General features: G+C 39.0%; 1 protein-coding gene across 3 annotated transcripts in view; it reads right to left on the bottom strand.

The window, feature by feature from the left end:
• ephb1 (EPH receptor B1) overlaps positions 1-21,955 on the bottom strand; it is a 561,737-nt gene that overhangs the window by 84,453 nt on the left and 455,329 nt on the right. For all 3 annotated transcript variants that reach the window (XM_087241322.1, XM_087241321.1, XM_087241320.1), the window contains one exon: positions 10,331-10,455. In XM_087241322.1, the coding sequence (XP_087097448.1) occupies positions 10,331-10,455 (125 nt within the window). The remainder of the gene's footprint in view (positions 1-10,330; positions 10,456-21,955) is intronic.

Genomic DNA, 21,955 nt, shown 5'->3' with positions numbered 1-21,955 from the left:
ATACATCAATACATCAATACATCAATACATCAATAAATAAATAAATAAATAAATAAATAAATAAATAAATAAATAATAATAATAATAATATGTGGAAGTCAGTTTCTGAAAAAACAAATAGTGATAACAACAACAACAACAACAATAATAATAAAATAATAAAAATAATATGTGAAAGTCAGTTTCTAAAAAAACTATTAGTGATAACAACAACAACAACGAGGACAATGATGATGATAATAATAATAATAATAATAATAATAATAATAATAATAATAATAATAATAATCATATTATGTAAAAGTCAGTTTCTAAAAAAATAAAACAATTATTGATAACAACAACACCAACAACAACAACAATAATAATAATAAAAACAAAAAAATACATAAATACATAAATAAATAAATAAATAAATAAATAAATAAATAAATAAATAAATAAATAATAATATTAATAATAATAATAATATAATAATAATAATAATAATAATAAACAATGAAACGCATAATATTATCATCGCTTAGATCACTACATCTTGACATAAAATTATAATTATATTTCAGATTACAAAATATTGTTTCTGTGAGTTATCTGTCTAGCTTTTGGCTCCACCAACTAGAATGGATTTTGCTCCAAACAACATAATGAACAACGGCATGTTGAACATTCAAACGAGACAACCAATCACAACTCCAACAAATACAAATGCAGAACATCTGTTTGGAAAATCTGAATAAGCCAAGAACAACCTAAAAGTGCATGTATAATGTTACATGTATTCTTTTCACAAAGTCTAAACTAAGTCACGCACGTTAATACTGGATCTGCGGCTGCCAAAACGTGCATTTTTCAAATGACAATCACATACAGCTGTGAAACTCGATCACACGTGACGCAAACTGAGCGAAAACTGCAACTCTTACCCACAGTTCTCTCCTGCATTTTTATATATATATGCTGATTTAACCACCGAATTTGATCTGCAGCCTGAAAAAATGGACTCAGGTTTGTCACGGTGGCTTGGAGAATAAGCATCCAGCCAGTCCTGCTGTCAAGCCAAGCGGAAAAAAGACCCTCGAGCGGAATTGTGCTGATCTCATCTTGACCGATGCAGTGCAAAGAGATGGACTAATGTATTCACACGTATGACTCCTTTACCAGGTGCTCCTTTTCATTATTCATAATCTGACAGATGACCGCAGTTCCTGCTATACCGGCTTTGTACTTTTAAAGCTGAAGTGTGTCATTTTTTGTAACATGAACTTTACAGAGCAATTTTTTTTTAGGCTGGTTTTTCCATCATCTGGTGACAATAAAATTAAATATATGTTTTTGTTATATGTTGTTGTTGTTTTGTGTGTCTTTCAATTTTTGTGACAAAATAAAACATAAAAAAAAATAATAAATAAATTAATTGATTAAATTAAATTAAATGTTGATGATGATTATCATTATAATAATAATAATTATTATTGTTATTTATATTATTATTATTATTATTATTATTATTATTATTATTATTATTATTATTATTTTTGTTGTTGTTGTGTGTGTCTCTATTTTTGTGACAATAAAATAAAATAAAATAAATGATGATAATGATAATGATGATATTGATGATGATGATGATGATTACTTTAATTATAATATTTTTGTGTGTGTGTGTGTGTGTGTGTGTGTGTGTGTGTGTGTGTGTGTGTGTGTGTGTGTGCATGTGTCTTTCTCTCTCTTTCTTTCTCTCTTCAGCTGCACAGGCCCCGCCCTTATTCCGCAGACTACGTGTCCTGGGATTGGCTGGAGTGACCCAGAGCGTCTTTAAAAAAGGAAAACAGGCCATGGGGTAGAGAAGCGAGATGGCTGGGATGGTGATTTTGCTTTTGGTGTGATAAAAAATTATACAGTTATTAAGCGTCTTTTTTTATTTTGTTTCCCATTTTGGTGTGTGTTTGACTTTTGACGTTTGTTGTTTATCCATCTGTCTCTATATATATATATATAAAACATTTCACAAACACAGATGAATAAAAGTGAATCAAATAGAAATATTAGTAAAAATCAATAATAATAATAATAATAATAATAATAATAATAATAATAATAAACACAATGGACATGCATTGCATAATCATCACTTAGATCACTGCACCGATTTTAAATATACCAGTATTATTATTAATAATAATTTTATTATTATTATTATTATTATTATTATTATTATTATTATTATTATTATTTTATAATGATGCTGAAAACAGTCTAACTTCATATTTATGTGAAAAAAGTTTAAGGAAGATCAATATTTATATTCATATGAATAAATAATTAAATCACCACAAAAAATGCATTCAAATGATTTAATTGATTTCAATTTTTCATTTTGTTTAATCAATTTTATGTTACTAATAATTATAATTATTTTGCTAAATCCTGGAAATAAAAAAAGAAAATTAATGACAGAAATTTTAACAATCTTAAAAAAAAATAATCTCATAAACTCATACAATAAACGTTTATTAATGTTGTACATGCCACTGCCTCTGATTGGTTCACAGAACTGCCAAACGGGTGTGGCCTGTTATCCAGCAATCCATTATAAACTCATCAACACGTCAAAGCATGTGACAGCTGTCAGCCTCTCGACAGCCTCTCCTAATCAACCCGCTGTAAACATCCTTTTAAAAACATGCTCCAAAAACAATATTGCAAATATATTTGCAAAACACCAACAAGACTCTAATTATAAGCTGTCAAAAATCAGATGAGGCTGGAGCATCGCAAAAAAACAAGCACCGTAACACACTTTCCACACCGCTCCTGTTTTCATGCCCAAAAGAAAGACACTTTAACGCTATTTTCTGTACGGTGTCTGATTCTGAAGTACCTTTCTCCTTCTCGCCCCGTTTTAGAAATCAGCATATGATTACACGCCATGCATATTTATAAGCAAGTAAGTGCTGCACTTCTGCTATTTGCATTCGAGTAAACTATTGTCGAGAGGAGAGAATTATCCCGGATATAGATATTATTATCCCCGAGCTTTTGATTAAACCAATTTTCATAACGCAGCTCATTTATCTTGCCAAACATCATTGCAGAAGCGACAATAGTCAAAGATTCGTCCTCCAGAGAAATATGCCGCTCACAGACTCCAGCTGTAATATGAAATTCAACTGCGTGTGTTCACAAACTTCTACTAATCAATGTTGGGTATAAAAACAACAAAAAAGCACATGATTTGAATTAACAGTGGTTAAACTGGATTAAGTCTAATAATGGTTTGTTAACAGTTGTGCTTTCTTTACTTTTGTTAAAGGCAGAGTTTGAATTCTGATTATGTTTGATTAAATGTGAATGCAACACTGACTTTAAAGGTGCTGTATGTGGGTTTTTGACTCTTCTAAACCATAAACATAGCACATTATGTTTGCAGATATTTAAGAAATACAGTGAACATGCTTGTTCATCTGAATAAGAAAGCTAAAGTCAGATATTCTGCTTTAAAAAATGTGCATTACGTGCAGGATTTCTTTGTTTTGGTTGTTTTAACCCACCCACTGCCACTTTAGCCAATTATATTTCAGCACCCTGGGTTGCATTGGTGGAAAACCATGTATTTAATTCATTCAGTCATGAAGGCTCGGAAAATATGTGTCCGTGTCTCCGAAATGAGACACAGATTCAGAGTTCCACATGAGGTGGTTATTTATTAGCAAATAATATAAATATTATGAACGTAAACTACACTTGTGACAATGACGAAATTTCCCCACTGGTTAATCGACATGTGACAACAGCGGTAATACTGTTATCACCGTGGGGATGGGGGTTTCCTCTTTTCCTTTTTTTTCTGCTTTTAAATAGCTTATAAATGCGTGCGTATAATACTTTCACTTTTAGTTTTGCGGAAATGGCCAACATGAGCTGCATAAGGGCAGTATACACAATACACATCATACATTGGCAAGATAACAAGTGCTGGACTCCAAGGGACCAGTTTTATTTGTTTTGTTGTTTGCGTTATTTTGTTATTATTTTAAAAATACCTTTTATTTGTAAAATCTGATGCATGATAAATGAAATATGAGGCAGTGTTGTTATGTTCAGATTTTATAGTGCATGCTCTTGTCTTAAGTACATTATTTAGAATATATTTTCCATTTAATTAAAAGCAATATTTAATAAAAAAACGAATACTTAAAAAAAACAAAAAAACAAATGTGGGGACAGTGTCTTGGTGGAAAAGTAATATCACTGGTGTTGCGTCTTAAAACCGGTTACACCGTCAACACCGTCTATCGTGGCAAGTCTAACATAAACAATAAGTGAGCAGGTTACAATGTAACATGTGTCCTAATAACACATTATGTGACAAGAAATCAGCTAATCTGCTTTAAAAATGTGCATTTCGTGTCAGAACGTTCGTTTTTGTTCTGGTCTCTTTAACCAGCCCACTGCCAATTAAATCAATTATATTTCAGCACTGCAGCCAGAATACCCCTTTGCATTGTGTGAGTCTCTGAGCTCTGCATTAAGACTTATATGCTGTAACGTACTTCTACACCATAGGGTATTCATCTTTAAGTTAGACGAAGCATAAAGCACAAGTGACTTACATGTAAATCAATGCAAAAACGTGAATAGACATCCTGTGGCATGACTTGCACGAATGAGATTGCACAAAAGATACGATTCACGGGAATAAAGAGGCGCTAGTTGAGCATTTTGCATGTTTGAAACAGCTAACGCACGGATTGCTCGAGTTCTGAACTTCACTGAACATTCGTGCCGCGTTAACCAATCAGGAGCTTTCTCTTATAGGGGTGTGTTTATGACATAATGCCTGTTGTTGGTGTCCGTAGGGGAAATCCTCTAGCCGACTGAGTCCCTGGGCTCAGCCCCTGGTCTGGGCTCAGTCTGAAGGACCGCTAAAAGCTTCCATCATCCAGGTACAATTTCTGGAGGTGCTGATGAACTCAAACCTAGATGCATCGCTAAAAAGAGCTAATGGACCCGGACACGGTGCCAAACAAATATACTCTGTTTTTCAGCCCTCCAAAAGCACATAAACACAGCTGTTCTGTCAATAAAATCCATGTTTATGTAGGGAATATGTAATATCTCTTCCTTTCCTCCGGGGGGAGCTGTGTGTTGTGTTAGGGAGATGGGCTGCAGTTTGGCCTCAGTTGTGTTTCCCTGTGGGAAAGGTAAGGAGCATTGATTCAGCTCTACACATAATCTGTTTAATTTCGTCAATAATATTTGCCATCCATGTTATTTTATGAGATATGTTATAGTTTAGGCATTAATTAATGTGTAGATGTCCTTATTTTTGATAGATTGACTTATATTTCTGATATTTCTGATATTTTAGTTGTTTCCATGCGGCATAGCATATTTTATGTTGTTTTAGGTTTGATAATACATGTTATTTGGTTGGTTCTTTATATCCTGAATATATTTAACATTTATATTGCCTGTCATATGTTCTAGTTTATCTTTTCAGTGTTTAAGTTAGTTTGTGAACAGCCAGCTTACTAGTTATGTAGCTGCAGCATTTACATCATTTATTTTTGATCATTTGCACACTTTGTAATTATTTTGTGATGTACTGAGTTGTGTTTCCCTGTGGGAAAGATGTTGCAGTGCCATTTCTGCTTTACAAGTGACAAAATGAAGAGAGGAGTCCATTAATGGGAAAGCTGCTCTGTTTGGCTCAACCACGGTCTTGGTGTCCTTCCTGTTCATTCCATCACACATACACAACGCAGAGACATTTTGGGGAAGCACACCAACGAAGAGGGTTACATTTATATATCCATTTAGCAAGCTCAGAGACTCATGTTCACAACAGAATGTAACTTTATGATTTACCTTATTAACATAAGTAACGGGTATGAAGTGGTGGAAAGAGTACTGAAAAATCAAACTCAAGTAAATGTACCGTACCCAAAAAAGCTGTGCAAGTAGACTAAAAGTATCTGTTGTAAATATTACTCAAAGTATGAGTAAAACATTTCAAAAGTGCTCAAGAGTAGTGTGTAGTGAGCATTATGCTGTAAAGAGCTGATGCATTTACATGTAATTTGGATGTGTGTAAACGTATCATTCTGTAGCGCATCTAGTTATTGCCCAGCAGTCACACAGCGTCATAAGATGTTAATAATTCAATGTCTGAGGACGTTATTTTGACTTCCAATAACACCATCAAATGACGTTGACATTTGGTTGATTTTAGGTTGTTGGAAAGTGACCAAAATCCAATGTTGAGCCAATATCTTAAACAAACGACATATTGACGTCAAATACTGACATTTATTCATCAGGTACGGCAAACAAAAATCCAACGTCTAAAAGACGTCATAGTTGTAACGTCCACTCAACGTCAAACTGTAACATCATTAAACGTTGATATTTGCTTGGTTTTAGGTTGGACTTTGAACATTGACATAGACCTGATGTTGGGTTCTGATGTCAACCTGATTTTCATTTCCAAACAAAATGCAACGCCCCCATAATTTTGGGGTACAACGTCTACTGACATCATGTTGACTTCCTGTGCCTGTTTAGGGCCATTTTAGTCATCATACAGTAAACATCCTTCATCTTCTCATCATGATATGCATCTAAACAGTCTCTGGGTCAATGCGTGTAAAGATTATGATCATCTTTTTGGGCACTTTAAATGCTTCCAAACAGTTTCCTGCAATTATAAATCGCCCATGTCTTTGGGTAGTTCATAATGATGTGATTTACCTTCTATGTGCTATTTGATTAGACAGGATTCACAGGACTGATTTGTCTAATCCTTATAGACAGGAAAAAGTAAAATAGTGACAGCAGGTTGAAGGAAAGTAGTTGAGTAATAGTACCGATACAGCACTAAAAATCTACTTAAGGGAGAGTAAAAGTACACATTTTAAAAACTACTTAGTAAATTACAATTCCTGAGAAAAACGACTCAACTACAGTAATTTGAGTATTTGTAATCAGTTACTTTACAACACTGCGGGTATGACAGTTCAGTTCAATTAATTAACTTTCTCAATACAGTATACAAAAAAAAAAACAACAACAACAATATATTAATAATTAATATTGGATTTCTTCCCCTTAAACCTGATTTCTTGCCAACATTACTTTTTCAGTATTCTACACAGACTTCAAGGAACAGCCAGTGGATATCATAAAAGCAGCAGAGAGGCTGCCATTGACATGTTTTAGTTTGACAGTGATGTATAGTACATTACTACAGTCTTTCATAATGTACAGAGAGCCCTGAATATACCAATATGTCTGAAAATGTGAAGAAGGCTGGGAAATATAATGTGTGAAAGTGTTTTTTTCAGACCTCGGGACAGCTAGACAGGTGGATTTATATATGTGACAGCAGCATTTCAAAGAAACATCAGACGGGGAATATAGACATAACTGTATATCTATATGTGTGTGTGTGTGCTATTCAGTGTGTTGATGATGCTCTGATGTCTGTGTCTCTAAAAGGGGTGACAGCCATGCGTCTGTGTGTGTGTGTGTGTAGTCATTAGGTGTAATTGGTATGAAAGGGTCTGCATTTCAGCATCTTTCTGCAATGCCAATGTCATCCCCTAGCAACCACTGTACATCACTTCCTAATCAGGACATCACAAAGAGGCAACTCTTTATTGTGCAATGTGAAAAAAAAACAAAAACTCATACATTTTGCATTTGATAATTCAGCTACACTTATAATGTTTCTTTATTGCAAAATCAGCATATTAGAATGATTTATGACATATTTGAAATATATTTAACCCTTTTACTGTATTTTATCAAATAAACGCAGCCTGGCAGCTGTAATAATAATAAAACATTATACAAAATAAGCGAACAAGTGAATTTTAAATTCAAATAAATAAACAGCAAAAAGAGAAATAATCTTAATTTAATGATATACACGTAAAGAGCAAATGCATCAAAAATAAAATCAAATTTTGAGTTAAATTATTTGTTAATCTGATAATGTTTTTTAATTGCCAAATCAGCATATTAGAATGATTTAAAAAGGGTCATGTGATATTAAACAACAAATGATGTCGCAAAATCTGATTTGTCAACACAGGAATACTTTCCTTGAAAAGTTTCATTATTTTATAATCACTTGCCTAATTAATCTAACAAAATTAATTACATTTTTTTTTATAAAACTGAATAATATATTATTGAAATAAATAAAATAAAAAAAAATATTTCAATAAAATTTAATACAATAAAATAACATTTTATTTAATGCAGTAAAATTGCATGTTAAGCTGACGACTAGTACCCTGAAAAATAACTAGTCACATGGGAAATAGATTTTTTGAAAATTACAATTTCAAAAGAGAGCTAAAGATTGTCTATGATAAAACTCTGTGTGCTATGTTTTTACAATTGAAAATAGATTTAACCATTTTACTGTATTTTTATTAAATAAACGCAGTCATGCAGCTGCATACACCTCACTGAACTAAATATAATAGTAACATATAAAAAAACCTGCAGGATATATAAACATAAATAATAAATACAAATAAATAAACAAACAAAAATATGTTTGATATACAAGTAAAAAGCAAGTGCATCAAAAGTAGAATACTAAATTCTCAAATCACTCTGAATCTAATTTTGAGTTATCATACTTAACCGATATTCATCTTTCTTTAATACAGTGATTGTTTATTTATTTATTTATTTATTTATTCATTTATTTATTTTTTTTATGTTGCTCCCTGCAACTCATAACATCACTGGAACTATAATAGGGTTTCTGCAAGTTTCAAGTCAAATGTAACACTTTTTAAAGACTATTATGAATGAAATTACATACTAACAATAAGGCTCAAAGCTAATAATTGTTTCACTGTTAAAACATAAAAAAAAACATTGAAAAAAAATATTCTAAGTAAAATAATAAAACATACTGGTAAATAGAGTTTACAAATAAGCTTGTGTTAAAGGTTTTATTGAGATGTATTGCTGTTGATTGCTGTTGATTGAATAGGTCTTTGCCCGATTGGGTAACTTTACACGGACATACTGTAGAAAAATTTAGACCAACTGTATTTAAAAAATATTTAAGAACTGCAACACAATATTTTACCAAATATAAGACTTTTTAAGGTCCCAATATTTAGTTTTTTAAATGTAAGAGCTTTAGGGTGCTTTCACTCCTACACTTTTGTTTCGGAACCTGTCTCGTTTGCCCAGTTGGCTCGGTTTGTTTGGCATATGTAAAACCACCAATCGCGATCGGATCCACGGCAAATCAATCGCTCCGAGATCGCTTGAATAAGGTGGTCTCGGCTCGATTGAAACGAACTCTGGAGCGCATGGATTGCAGTGAGAAAGGAAACGATCCGAGTGCAGTTATATCACTGTGTTTTATGGATATGTAATAGGCATATGGCTATATGAAGAGAGAATTAAGAGTTGGGCAGGAAGTTTCGTGAGTCTCCAGATGTCCGCAAACGAGTAAAAATCTCCCAGTAATCTCGCGTCTTCCTCTCGGTCCTCAAATAGGCTACGTCGTGCACCCTTCTCTCCCCTTCCCACCGCATCTCTTCTCACTCTTCAGACACATCGTGCGCACCTTGTCAAACACCACCAAACCACCACCTCTCCTGACAGCTGATCGGGACTCTGCAAAATAAACCCTGACACTCTGACCTATGTGAGGAGAGTTTACTCACACATGACTTGTTTTAGCTCTTTTCGTCCGATTAGAAACTTTGCAGTGTGAAAGCGAACCGCTCCAAGAGCAAAGAGCAACAATATAACATTTGTAATCTCTGTTTTGGAACAACTGAATCGATTCACAGGTGTGAAAGCACCCTTAAAGACTTTTTGGGATCCAGTGGACACCCTGTATAAAGTAGTAACCAATCAAACTGTAATTTTAGTGGGTTTACAGAGATTACGACCATTCACTTCGCTCTGATTTTGAGGCATGAATCATGCTTTCTAATGCTCAGTGGCTTTGGATAAAAGGAAAATTCATAAATGTAAACTGTCATAGTTAAGAGTCTGAAGTTCTTTCAGCGCAGCTTATTAAACAGAAATACTGTTCCAGAGCCAACAAATAACAGCTGACAGCTTCACAGCCACCATTTAAACAAGTCAAAGAGTCAATTCACAACGAAGCAGACGACTGAATCACCTTTTCTCTTCCATTTGACCCAATTGCAGTCGTGCGTTAAAGTGTTCAAACGAAACTCGAAATGTGAAAAACATCCATAAACCTCTAGGAAGAAATGAGACAAGAGAGCAGTTTTCTCTCAAGTGCAACACACACACAAACACACGCTCTTACCTTCTCATAGTAGCGCAGCTCATAATCGAGAATAATGCCATTGGGCTGCTCAGGCTGTGGCCATGATAACGTGATGCTCTTCATGGTAGAGCTGACCTGATGCATTATGGGAACAATAGACGGAGCTGCAAAAGAGAGAAAAAGCAAGTGAGGAAAAATCATTTCAAACAGCCGTCATCCCTGCTGCGTGTACTTAGCTAGTGAATTGATCTGCCACTTTCAGAAATGAAGCACTCACACACACTTTGGTTTTGGTGTTTTATAAGGACTCTCCATTGATACAATGTGGTTTTTACAGTAAAAACTGCTTATTACATCGTTCTATCCAAACCTACACCTATACTCGACTCTCACAATAAACCTGTGGCAAACTGTGAATGTCAAAAGACCCCGTTAAATATGATTATTAATCATATTTTGAGCAAATTACAAAATCACACTCTACAAAATAACTCAAGAGGTCTGTTACCACTACATAGTTTAATGCATTATTGTAGCTTAAAAAAAAAATCTAAAATGCTGATTAGATTAAAACTTAAGTTTTCAAAACGGGAAAATATTGATAATTACATCAATTTGAAAATGCGGCTAATTTAAAAGTAATTAAATCTGTCAGTTACTTTAAAACAATATTTAACTTGTAGCAACTCAAAGAAATTGGGCTGATAACTCAATTTTTCCACACTAATGGAGTTGTTTTGTATTCTAAAGTCCACACAGACAGACAGACAGGCAGACAGACAGACAGGCAGACAGGCAGACAGATAGATAAATAATAATAAATTTAATACAAAAATTAAAAAAAATAAAAATAAAATAAATAAATAGATAAATAAATAAATATATAAATGAATGAATGAATAAATAAATAAATTAATAAATAAATAAATAAATAAATAATAAACACAACAGAAAAACCATGTTCGCAGATGAAGCAGACACCCTTATATAGCTCCTCAGCACACAGGTTTGTCAGTCACTGTTTGTCAGTCTGTCTGTCTCTGCGCAGCATCCAGACCTCCATCTGATGCTTTTAAAACAGTGACTCAAGCAAAGTGTCCCCTGCTCTGAACCACGGCCTTTGAGTCCCTCGCTCTCGCTCTCTCTTCATGCTCTGATGCCCGTCTGCGCTGCACATTAGCAATTACTGGCACTCACACACACACAAACACACTCACACACTGGCAAACACACACGCAGCTGCGGCGAGGCTAAGAGTCGAAATTGCTTTTCTGCAGTTTTGTATCTCCATGTTGGGAGAAGAGCCACCTTCTAAACACACACACATACATACAAACACACACATACACACACTGGGTTATTTACCATTCCACACTTTGTGTAGCAAAACTCAGAGACCGGCCTCAGTGTGTGAGAGAGAACTTTGTGATCAATTTTTTATTTTCTTATCTAATGCACAGCAGAGGCTCCAGTCCCCTTCCTTCCCACACACACACACACACACACACACACCCACACACACACACGCACGCATGTACATATGCTATAATAATATTATATAATCTATCCATCCTGCCATCCATCTATCAATCTGTCTATCCATCTGTCTATCCATCTGTCTATCCATCTGTCTATCTATCTATCTATCTATCTATCTATCTATCTATCTATCTATCTATCTATCTATCTATCTATCTATCTATCTATCTATCTATCTATCTATCTATCTATCTATCCATCCATCCATCCATCCATCCATCCATCCATCCATCCATCCATCCATTTTCAGAGAACTGCAATTTAAGAGCCTAATACTGTCAAAAATAAAACCGAAACAAAACAGAAGAGTCTGGATTAACATTATATGTGTAAGAAACTGTTACCCTACACATCAGCAGTTTGAGGACAGAACCATACAGTACCTGCCAACACTTTTTTTTCCCGAGAGTCTCATCTCCCACCACCCTCCCGTTTTGTTATTTCTCCCACAAAACTCCCTTATTTCCACCCACCGTCTCCACTGGTTCTTATCTTTTTGGTACAGTCTCCAACACACATCCTCCCCGCTTCTTAACTTTAGTTACGAAGACAAACAAGAATGGTCTCCAAGAACTTCTGAGACAAATGTTAGCAGGTATGGACAAAACCCTGACAAATGTCTTGGAAAACAGCATCCGAACAGTATCTTTAGCTGTAATAACCATAGTATAAGAAAATAATTGATTCTTATCCCTTTAATTATTAGAAAATAATAATGCACATTAGGGCTGGGCAATTTATTCGAGGCAATTGACGTGTACATTTTGTCAGTAAAGCCAGTTCTAGCAAATTTCCAGCACTTAGTTTTAGACGGAGCAACGTTTATTACACAGAGTTGTAGTTCACTGGTAAGCTATGCAAAAGAAAACAAAAAAACTGTTTTAATTCTAATTTGGTTTAATTGGTCGATAATGACATTGAGATAATTGTTCTGCGATAATGACAGCTCTTTGTATCACTTCTAGTAAAAGCTGCACATGAAATAACAACATACAATAATGTTCTTTTACTCCAAACTCAACTCATAACTACAGTCCAGTGTATGAAATAGATCCTTCTGTTAGATCATTCTATAACACAGTGTTTATCATTCAAGCTGAATCACACAGAAGTACGTTTACATGGACACAAAAAAAAAAAAAAAGATTTTAAAATGATTAAGACAATACTCTGATTAAGAGTCTACCATGCAAACAGCAATTTTTGACCTTAATTCGACTAAAGTCATAATCGAACGAAACAGAAATCGATGTATGCTGATTTTAGTCGCATTATTGTGCAGTACTGACATGTAAACACTGCAAACAAGCTAGTACCGTCGTGTAGGATTTTCATCGCATTTTGCGACAGGATAGTATAAACACACACGGCTGTTTGACACTATTCTCTGCACCTATCGAGTGAGTGAAGGACCACAGATGCCTGCATCACGAAATGCAGAGGTTTTTTTTTTTCCCCATATGGCATGTGGTATCAAATTCCATTTAAACAACACTCTTCCAGCAGTTCCACTTGTCACAGGGGGCATGCATAAAATGTTCCTGAATAAAAACGTGAAAGTGCTAAACTGCAGTTAAAGTCGACAAATTTAAAATTAAACATACAAAAATTAGCTGAAACTCCAGAGGAAATGTGGATGATTAAATAATTAATCGAAATATGAGCAATAACATCTAAAACAGGATTATGAAAGCAACATTCAAAAAGCAACTCTTGTAAACACGTTTATCATATTATTGTCTGATTCAAATTAGGGCAAATAATTCGATTACTAACGTCTATGTAAGCGTAATCCATGAAAGCTGTTAAATCTTTTGTTCATTCAGCAACCGCTATTTTCTCAGGTGATTTCCTGGGTTTGTTTGTGTGTATTTAAAGGGGTTCTTTGATTTCCATGAGAGCGCCCTCTAGAATTCAGGGGAGAATTACAACAAATAACATTGCTTCCTTGATAAAATGTTCACAACAATCGCAGCTTTGCTCAATCACTTTTGCAATTAAAGTTTAATTAATCATCCAGTCTTAATGCACACCCACCAACAATACACTGTATGTGTTGGAAAACCTGGAAAATGAGTAAACGTCTGCTCTTATACTTCTCAAATTCTGAATATTTTTCACTCGGCTCAGACAGAATGTGTGTGTGTGTGTGTGCTGGAGGTTTTCCTGCGGTTTCCTCCTCACAGCTGGCAGGAATCTACCATCCTGACAGAGATTTGTGACTGTTCTCTTCTCATCACACTCTTCTCTCTCTCTTCCTCTGGTCCTCAACAGGACGAACTGCTTCAACATTAATCACAGTCACACTGCCTGCCAAACACACACAACCAGAGACAAAGCGAGAGAGACAAGAGAGTAGAGCAATGCTGAACAATGCTTTCTTGACCCACGTGAGGGCTGCAACTCTCTGCTCTTACACTGGGGGATAGATATTAAAAAAACTCAGCATACAGGGCTTGACTTGCACTTATTTTTTTTTTAAAAAACAAAAGTTAATTGTTACTATTGATAACTATCAAATGCAAGTCTAAAGATATAAACTCTTATGCAGGATTTTAAACAATATTTACAATTCTTGTCTCAAATCTATCTATCTATCTATCTATCTATCTATCTATCTATCTATCTATCTATCTATCTATCTATCTATCTATCTATCTATCTATCTATCTATCTATCTATCTATCTATCTATCTGTCTGTCTGTCTGTCTGTCTGTCTGTCTGTCTGTCTGTCTGTCTGTCTGTCTGTCTGTCTGTCTGTCTGTCTGTCTGTCTGTCTGTCTGTCTGTCTGTCTGTCTGTCTGTCTGTCTGTCTGTCTGTCTATCTATAGTGCATCCGGGAAGTATTCATAGCACTTTATTTTTTCCACTTTTTATGTTACAGTCTTATTCCAAAATGGAATAACTTAATTTATTTCCTCAAAATTCTACAAACAAAACCCTATAACGACAATGTGAAAAAGATTTTTTGAAATTGTTGCAAATTTATATGTATATTAAAAAAAATAAATAAAATAAATCACATGTACAGAAGTATTCACAGCCTAAATTGAGCTCAGGTACATTCAGTTTCCACTGATCATTCTTAAAATGTTTCAACAGCTTAATTGTTCACTGGTGGTAAATTCAGTTGACTGGGCATGATTTGAAAAGGCATACACCTTTCTATATAAGGTCCCAGGGTTGACAATGCATGTCAAACCACATACCAAGAATGAAGACAAAGAAACTGTCTGTAGACCACCGAGACAGGATTGTCTTGAGGTACAGGGCTGGGGTAATTACAAAAAAAATTCTGCTGCTCTGAAAGTTCCAATGAGCACAGTGGCCTCCATCATCCGTAAGTGGAAGATGTTTGAAACCTCCAGGACTCTTCCAAGAGCTAGCCGGCCATCTAAGCTGAGTGATCAGGGGAAAAGGGCCTTAGTCAGGGAGGTGTTCAATAACCCCATGGTCACTGTGTCCGAGCTTCAGCGTTCTTCTGTGAAGAGAGGAGAACCTTACAGAAGGACAACCATCGGTGCAGCAATCAGGCCTGTATAGTAGAGTGGCCAGACTGAAGCCACTCCCCACCTGGAATTTGCCAAAAGGCATCTGAAGGACTCTCAGACCATAAGAAACAATATTCTCTGATCTGATGAGACTAAAAGAACTCTTTGGAGTGAATGTCAGATGTTATGTTTTGAAAAAACCAGTCACCGCTCATCAGCAGGCTAATACCATCCCTACAGTGAAGCATGGTGGTGGCAGCATCATGGTGTGGAGTTGTTTTTCAGCAGCAGGAACTGGAAGACTAATAAGGATAGAGGGAAAGATGAATGCAGCAATGTACAGAGACATCCTGAATAAAACCTGCTTCAGAGTGCTCAAACCTCAGACTGTGACGGTTCATCTTCCAGCAGGACAATGACCCCAAGCACACCACCAACATATCAATGGAGTGGCTTCACAACAACTCGGTAAGTGTCCTTGCGTGGCCCAGCCAGAGCTCAGACTTAAATCCTATTGAACATCTCTGGAGATATCTGATTCTTTTTTTTTCTTTCCAGACACGTCAAAGTTCTTTTCCATTCTTTGCTAACTGGAGTAATGGGTGTAATTATGAAGTAAAAAGTGGGCCTTCAGTCTATAAAGCTTCTGCACTTTCCTCTGACCGTAAACACACACACACAAACACAGCCTGCATGAGCATCTTGAAGAGATTGATAGGGTGTGACTGTCATTCAGACACTGATAGTATGTACTAGACCCATAAAACCCGCCTGACTGACAGCTGAATACAACTCATCCACGCTATTGTGTCTTACTCCCTTCGTCTCTCTCACTCTCTCTCCCTCCTCAACACACTCATTATTATCTCCACTTCAAACTCCTTGCCCTCTGCCAACTCAATATCACATTCAACAAACACAAACCTAATAATATTAACCCCAAAAAAACATCATGTCAGCGAATCCCTCTCTGTTTGGTGACAATGTTTACAGCATGTCTACTACAGTCAGTTGATGCAAATCCAATATAGAGGATCTGTTTCTGTTTATAGATGCAGTGCCTTTGCTATTGAATGAAGCCAGTCTTTCAGCAATTACAGCACCGTATAAACTTTCCTAAATTCATTTAAGCCGTGCTTGATGGAGAGATGCATTGATCTGGTGTGCGATTAAGAGCGATTGTCTGTCGTTCGTATGGATGTGTTCAAAGCTCTTCTTGTCCTCCAGCTGCTTTATGCTGGGTTCTTCTGCTTCAGTTTATTGTAGTGGCTCATGGGAACAGTGTTTGCTGGTAATTGGTTTTGTAACCACTGGTCTATGCGCTCGGGTCTCACTGGATTGTGGTTTGTGCTTTGAAGGAGGAAGACAGAGAGAGTGAGCTTATGGAATAATAGTGCGGGAATACTAGAGCCTGCAATATTGTTAGAGTACAAACAATCAAGGGGTAGATAAATAAATGTACCTTTTTATTTCTTTATATACAATCATTTGGCTATATTATTATATTAAGTGTTGATGTATAAAAAGCATTACTTTTGACTGATATGTGTGGTTCTACGAATACATATTTGCTTTAGTTTTCACAAACTTACAAAACTAACTTTATTAAACTTACAAAACTAACTGTTTGATAGGGGAAATGACTTTGGAATGAATCCTTATGATTACTGAAACTGTGTCATCAAGGTTTTGATCATATTGCGTTCAACAGTATCAGAGGCATTGTTTTCAATCTGATTCATGGAATGTTTACTAATTTTCTTATCATCAAATGACTTTTTATTCTGTTGCACACAATGACAACTCTGTATGAACTGTAAATTGCTTATATGTGTATTTGTAATGTTATTTTTTACACAATAACTCTTGAAATGTATTAACATTTATTTATTGAGAAAACCAATCAAGTGGATGTACATATACAAAAGACCATAAATATTTATTAAATACATAAATAAATAAATATGTTTATATTTAAACAATGCTCATATATATATATATATATATATATATATATATATATATATATATATATATATATATATATATATATATATATATATACATATATATATATATACATATATATATATATACATATATATATATATATAAATATATATATATATATATATATATATATATATATATATATATATATATATACATACAGTTACATGCTGTATGCTACATGCTCCGCCACAAGAGACTGCAGACTGAAAGAAAACTGAAAGAAAAGAAGGAAAGGTCAAAAGGTTTTACAAATAAAATAACATCAAACTCCTTACTATCCCAATTTATATACACTATTTACAAAACGGGCAACCACAGTTAAAGACAATCCAAAAATCAATGTCAGCAGACAAAAAGGTCTAACAAGTTAGTGGAACAAAGTATCATAAGCAAAGCAAACACAAAACAAACAGTACTCACAAATCTCTAGTTACACTAAACAAACAGTACTCACAAATCTATAGTTGCACAAAACAAACAGTACTCAGAAATCTCTAGTTTTCTAGTCACAACTTTAACATTCAAAAACGTTCGAGGTTACAGAAGTAACCCTTCGTTCCCCGAGGAGGGGAACGGAAGTGCCATGAATGGGAGGATTCGGATCAGAAGCCGCTTATCTGGAGAGTATTGAACGGGCCAATGAATGAAATTAATTGGCAGCGTAAGCTTGCGCAGGTGTGCGACATCTGCAATCATCTCAGCATATAAGCACACCTGAAGCCAGCAGACGCCATCCTTTTAAGCTGAAGAGACTTTCAAACAGCTAAGGGACAGTCATTATGGCGACGGAATATGGCACTTCCGTTCCCCTCCTCGGGGAACGAAGGGTTACTTCTGTAACCTCGAACGTTCCCCTTCGGTTGGGGAACTTCAGTGCCATGAATGGGAGAATATGGAAAGCGCCATAATGACTGCACCTTACCAACACCCCCGATGAGGAGATAGTCAAGCAAGCGTGACGCACCCACATCATGGGGGGCGCGGTCCTCCAACGTGTCCCTGGCCCTAATTTATCCTACTTCAACAGAAGTTTTACGGATTTAGATATATTTTTTGGGAAGTCGTGAGCATCTAGATAATTCTAGGAAATACGACAGTACGTTGGGAAGCGTGCAATCCCGATAGGGAGGACGCTGCGGAGGCCATCCGTTACCCAAGGGGGGGATAGATGGCAGAATTTACCTATGGACTAGCCCTAAAAAGGGGGAGTACGCATAGCAAAGAGTGGTTAGCGGAGAGGGAAGACACGGGTCCGCCCAGGGGGGGACTTAACCGTGGCGGAATAAGCATATGGGATCGCCTAGTGGGGATCACGCATAGCAGGCACCTATACCCAAAACGCGGGCTGACCAGCGGGCAGACCTACAACGTAGTGGGCCAGCAAGTGACTCCTCCGCTGAGTCAGTGCTGGGGGCCACGGAGGAATCTGCAGGGCTCACCTGACGGGGAACTTTACTGACAGATAAAAAAGGCGCACGTACCTCCGTGTTAGGGAGAATGGCGCAGCAAGCGTGTTTCAACACCCTACCGAGTTGTCTCCTCAATCACCAAAGGGTTACCTAATACCCTTGAGGAAACCGGCTCCACTCGCAGATTGTAAAACCTTGCAAATGTGTTGGGTGTCGCCCAGCCCGCAGCTCTACAGATGTCTGTTAGAGAGGCGCCGCGTGCATGCGCCCAAGAGGATGCAACGCTCCGAGTGGAGTGTGCACGTACTCCCGGGGGACACGGCTGACCTCGACTCGAATAAGCGAGTGAAATGGCATCCACAATCCAGTGGGATAATCTTTGTTTCGATACGGCACTTCCCTGCTGCCGACCGCCATAACAGACAAAGAGCTGCTCAGATGATCTAAAATTCTGAGTACGGTCCACATAAATGCGCAGAGCGCGAACTGGACAAAGTAAAGAAAGGGCTGGGTCTGCCTCCTCCGGGGGCAGCGCTTGCAGGTTCACTACCTGATCTCTAAAGGGGGTGGTAGGAACCTTGGGCACATAACCGGGGCGGGGTCTCAGGATAACGTGAGAGTAATCCGGCCCGAATTCCAGGCACGAGTCACTGACCGAAAATGCCTCCAGGTCCCCGACCCTCTTGATGGAGGCCAACGCAACCAGCAGAGCTGTCTTCAGGGACAGAAATCTTAGAGATACTGATTCGAGTGGCTCAAAGGGATCGGATCGCAGACTCGTGAGAACGAGGGCGAGATCCCAAGAGGGCATGAGAGGGGGGCGAGATGGATTAATTCGCCTAGCACCCCTAAGGAACTGGATGACCAGGTTATGCTTTCCCACGGTGCCGCCAGCTACCGCGCTATGATAAGCGGAGATGGCGGCCACGTAAACCTTGAGAGTGGAGGGCGACAGCCTGCTGTCCAACTTCTCTTGAAGGAAAGAGAGCACAACACTAATCTGGCAATTTCGGGGGTCTTCTCTGCGAGAGACGCACCATTCAGTGAATAGACTCCACTTCAGGGCGTAGGCGCGCCTCGTGGAGGGGGCTCTAGCCTGAGTGATGGTATTAACCACCGCAGTCGGTAGGTTACCTAAGTCTTCCTCGCGTCTAGGGACCACACGTGGAGGTTCCAAAGATCGGGGCGAGGGTGCCAGATGGTGCCCTGTCCCTGAGAGAGTAGGTCCCAAAGGGATCCGCCAGGGGAGGGCCGTCGCGAGGAGTGAGAGCTCTGATATCCAGGTCCGGTTGGGCCAAAGGGGCGCAACTAGCAGAACCTGTTCCTCGTCCTCCCTGACCTTGCACAGAAACTGCGCGAGCAGGCTCACTGGGGGAAACGCATACTTGCGCATGCCCCGAGGCCAGCTGTGGGCCAGTGCATCCGTGCCGAGAGAGCCCTCGGTCAGGGAAAAAAACAACTGGCAGTGAGCGTTCTCGGGGGAAGCAAACAGATCGATCTGGGCCTCCCCGAATCGCGCCCATATCAGCTGAACAGACTCGGGGTGGAGTCTCCATTCTCCAGGGCGTAACAGCTGTCGTGAGAGCGCATCGGCTGCACGATTGAGCGTGCCTGGGACGTGAATGGCGCGCAGCGATTTCAGCCGCGGGTGACTCCAGAGGAGCAGACGGCGGGCGAGCTGAGACATGCGGCGAGAGCGCATACCCCCCATGCGGTTGATATACGCCGCCGCCGCCGTACTGTCCGTCCTGACCAGCACGTGTTGCCGCTCCAGCACCGGTAAAAAGCGGTGGAGAGCGAGGAACACTGCCAACAGCTCTAGGCGATTGATGTGCCAATGCAGCTGGGCACCCTTCCAGAGGCCCGCAGCCGCATGCCCGCGACACACGGCCCCCCAACCCGTGTTGGAAGCGTCTGTTGAAACAACAACATGGCTGGACGCCTGTCCTAGAGGCACACCGGCCTGTAGGAACGAGGGGTCATTCCAAGGGCTGAGGGCGCGGCGACACAGCGCAGTAACCGAGACCCGGTGTGTGCCCGCGTGCCATGCGCGTCTGGGGACCCGATCGTGAAGCCAGTGCTGAAGTGGTCTCATATGGAGCAACCCGAGCGGCGTGACGGCGGCTGCGGATGCCATATGCCCCAGGAGCCTCTGAAAGAACTTCAGTGGGACCACTAGTTTGCTGTCGAGCTCCCTCAGACAGTTCAGCAACAGGCGAGCGCGTTCCTCGGAGAGGTGCGCTACCATGGTGATCGAGTCCAGCTCCATCCCGAGAAAAGAAATTCTCTGCACGGGGGCGAGTTTGCTCTTTTCTCGGTTGACCTGAAGCCCCAGTAGGCGGAGATGCCGAAGCACCTCGTCCCTGTGCATAATCAATTGCTCCCGCGAGTGGGCTAAAATCAGCCAGTCGTCGAGATAATTGAGTATGCGAATGCCCGCGAGCCGAAGGGGCGCTAGGGCACCCTCCGCGAGTTTGGTGAAGACCCGCGGAGACAGAGAGAGCCCGAAGGGGAGGACCTTGTACTGCCACGCTCGACCCTCGAACGCAAACCGCAGAAATTGGCGGTGGCGTGGAAGAATGGAGACATGGAAATACGCGTCCTTCAGGTCTATGGCTGCAAACCAATCCCGAGGACGAACGCATTGGAGAATGCGCCTCTGCGTGAGCATTCTGAACGGCAGCTTGTGCAGACAGCGGTTCAAAACGCGCAGATCTAGGATTGGCCGTGACCCACCGCTCTTTTTGGGTACGATGAAGTATGGGCTGTAAAACCCACTCTCCATCTCGGCTGGAGGAACCGGCTCGATTGCACCCTTCGCCAGGAGGGCAGCAATCTCCTCTCGCAAGACAGGGGCGGACAGGGGGTTGACCCTGGAGAAATACACGCCCGTAAACTTGGGGGGCCGTTTCGCGAACTGAATCGCGTAACCGAGTCTGATTGTGCGTATGAGCCACCGCGAGGGGCTGGCCCGCGCTAACCAGGCAGGCAGAGCCCTCGCTAATGGAGTCATCGCTACAATCGCTGACGTACCAGCGGTGGGGCAGCGCGGAGTGGGTGTGCTGATCCGGGAAGCACGAGGGTCCCGCGGAAAAGCTGGAGGAGAGCGATTCGCTCTGGCTCCGCACCCTGACTCCGGAGAGGGGGCTGGAGGGCTGAGGGAAGGGAGACCGTCCCCCCAGCGCTCGTGAGCCACTGGCGAAGCACGTAG

Source organism: Danio rerio, chromosome 2 (genome assembly GCF_052040795.2).
Source record: "Danio rerio strain M-AB ecotype USA chromosome 2, GRCz13ab, whole genome shotgun sequence".
Classification (NCBI taxonomy): Eukaryota; Metazoa; Chordata; class Actinopteri; order Cypriniformes; family Danionidae; genus Danio; species Danio rerio.
Note: the sequence above shows the minus strand (reverse complement) of the source record. Positions and strands in the feature narration are given on the sequence as shown.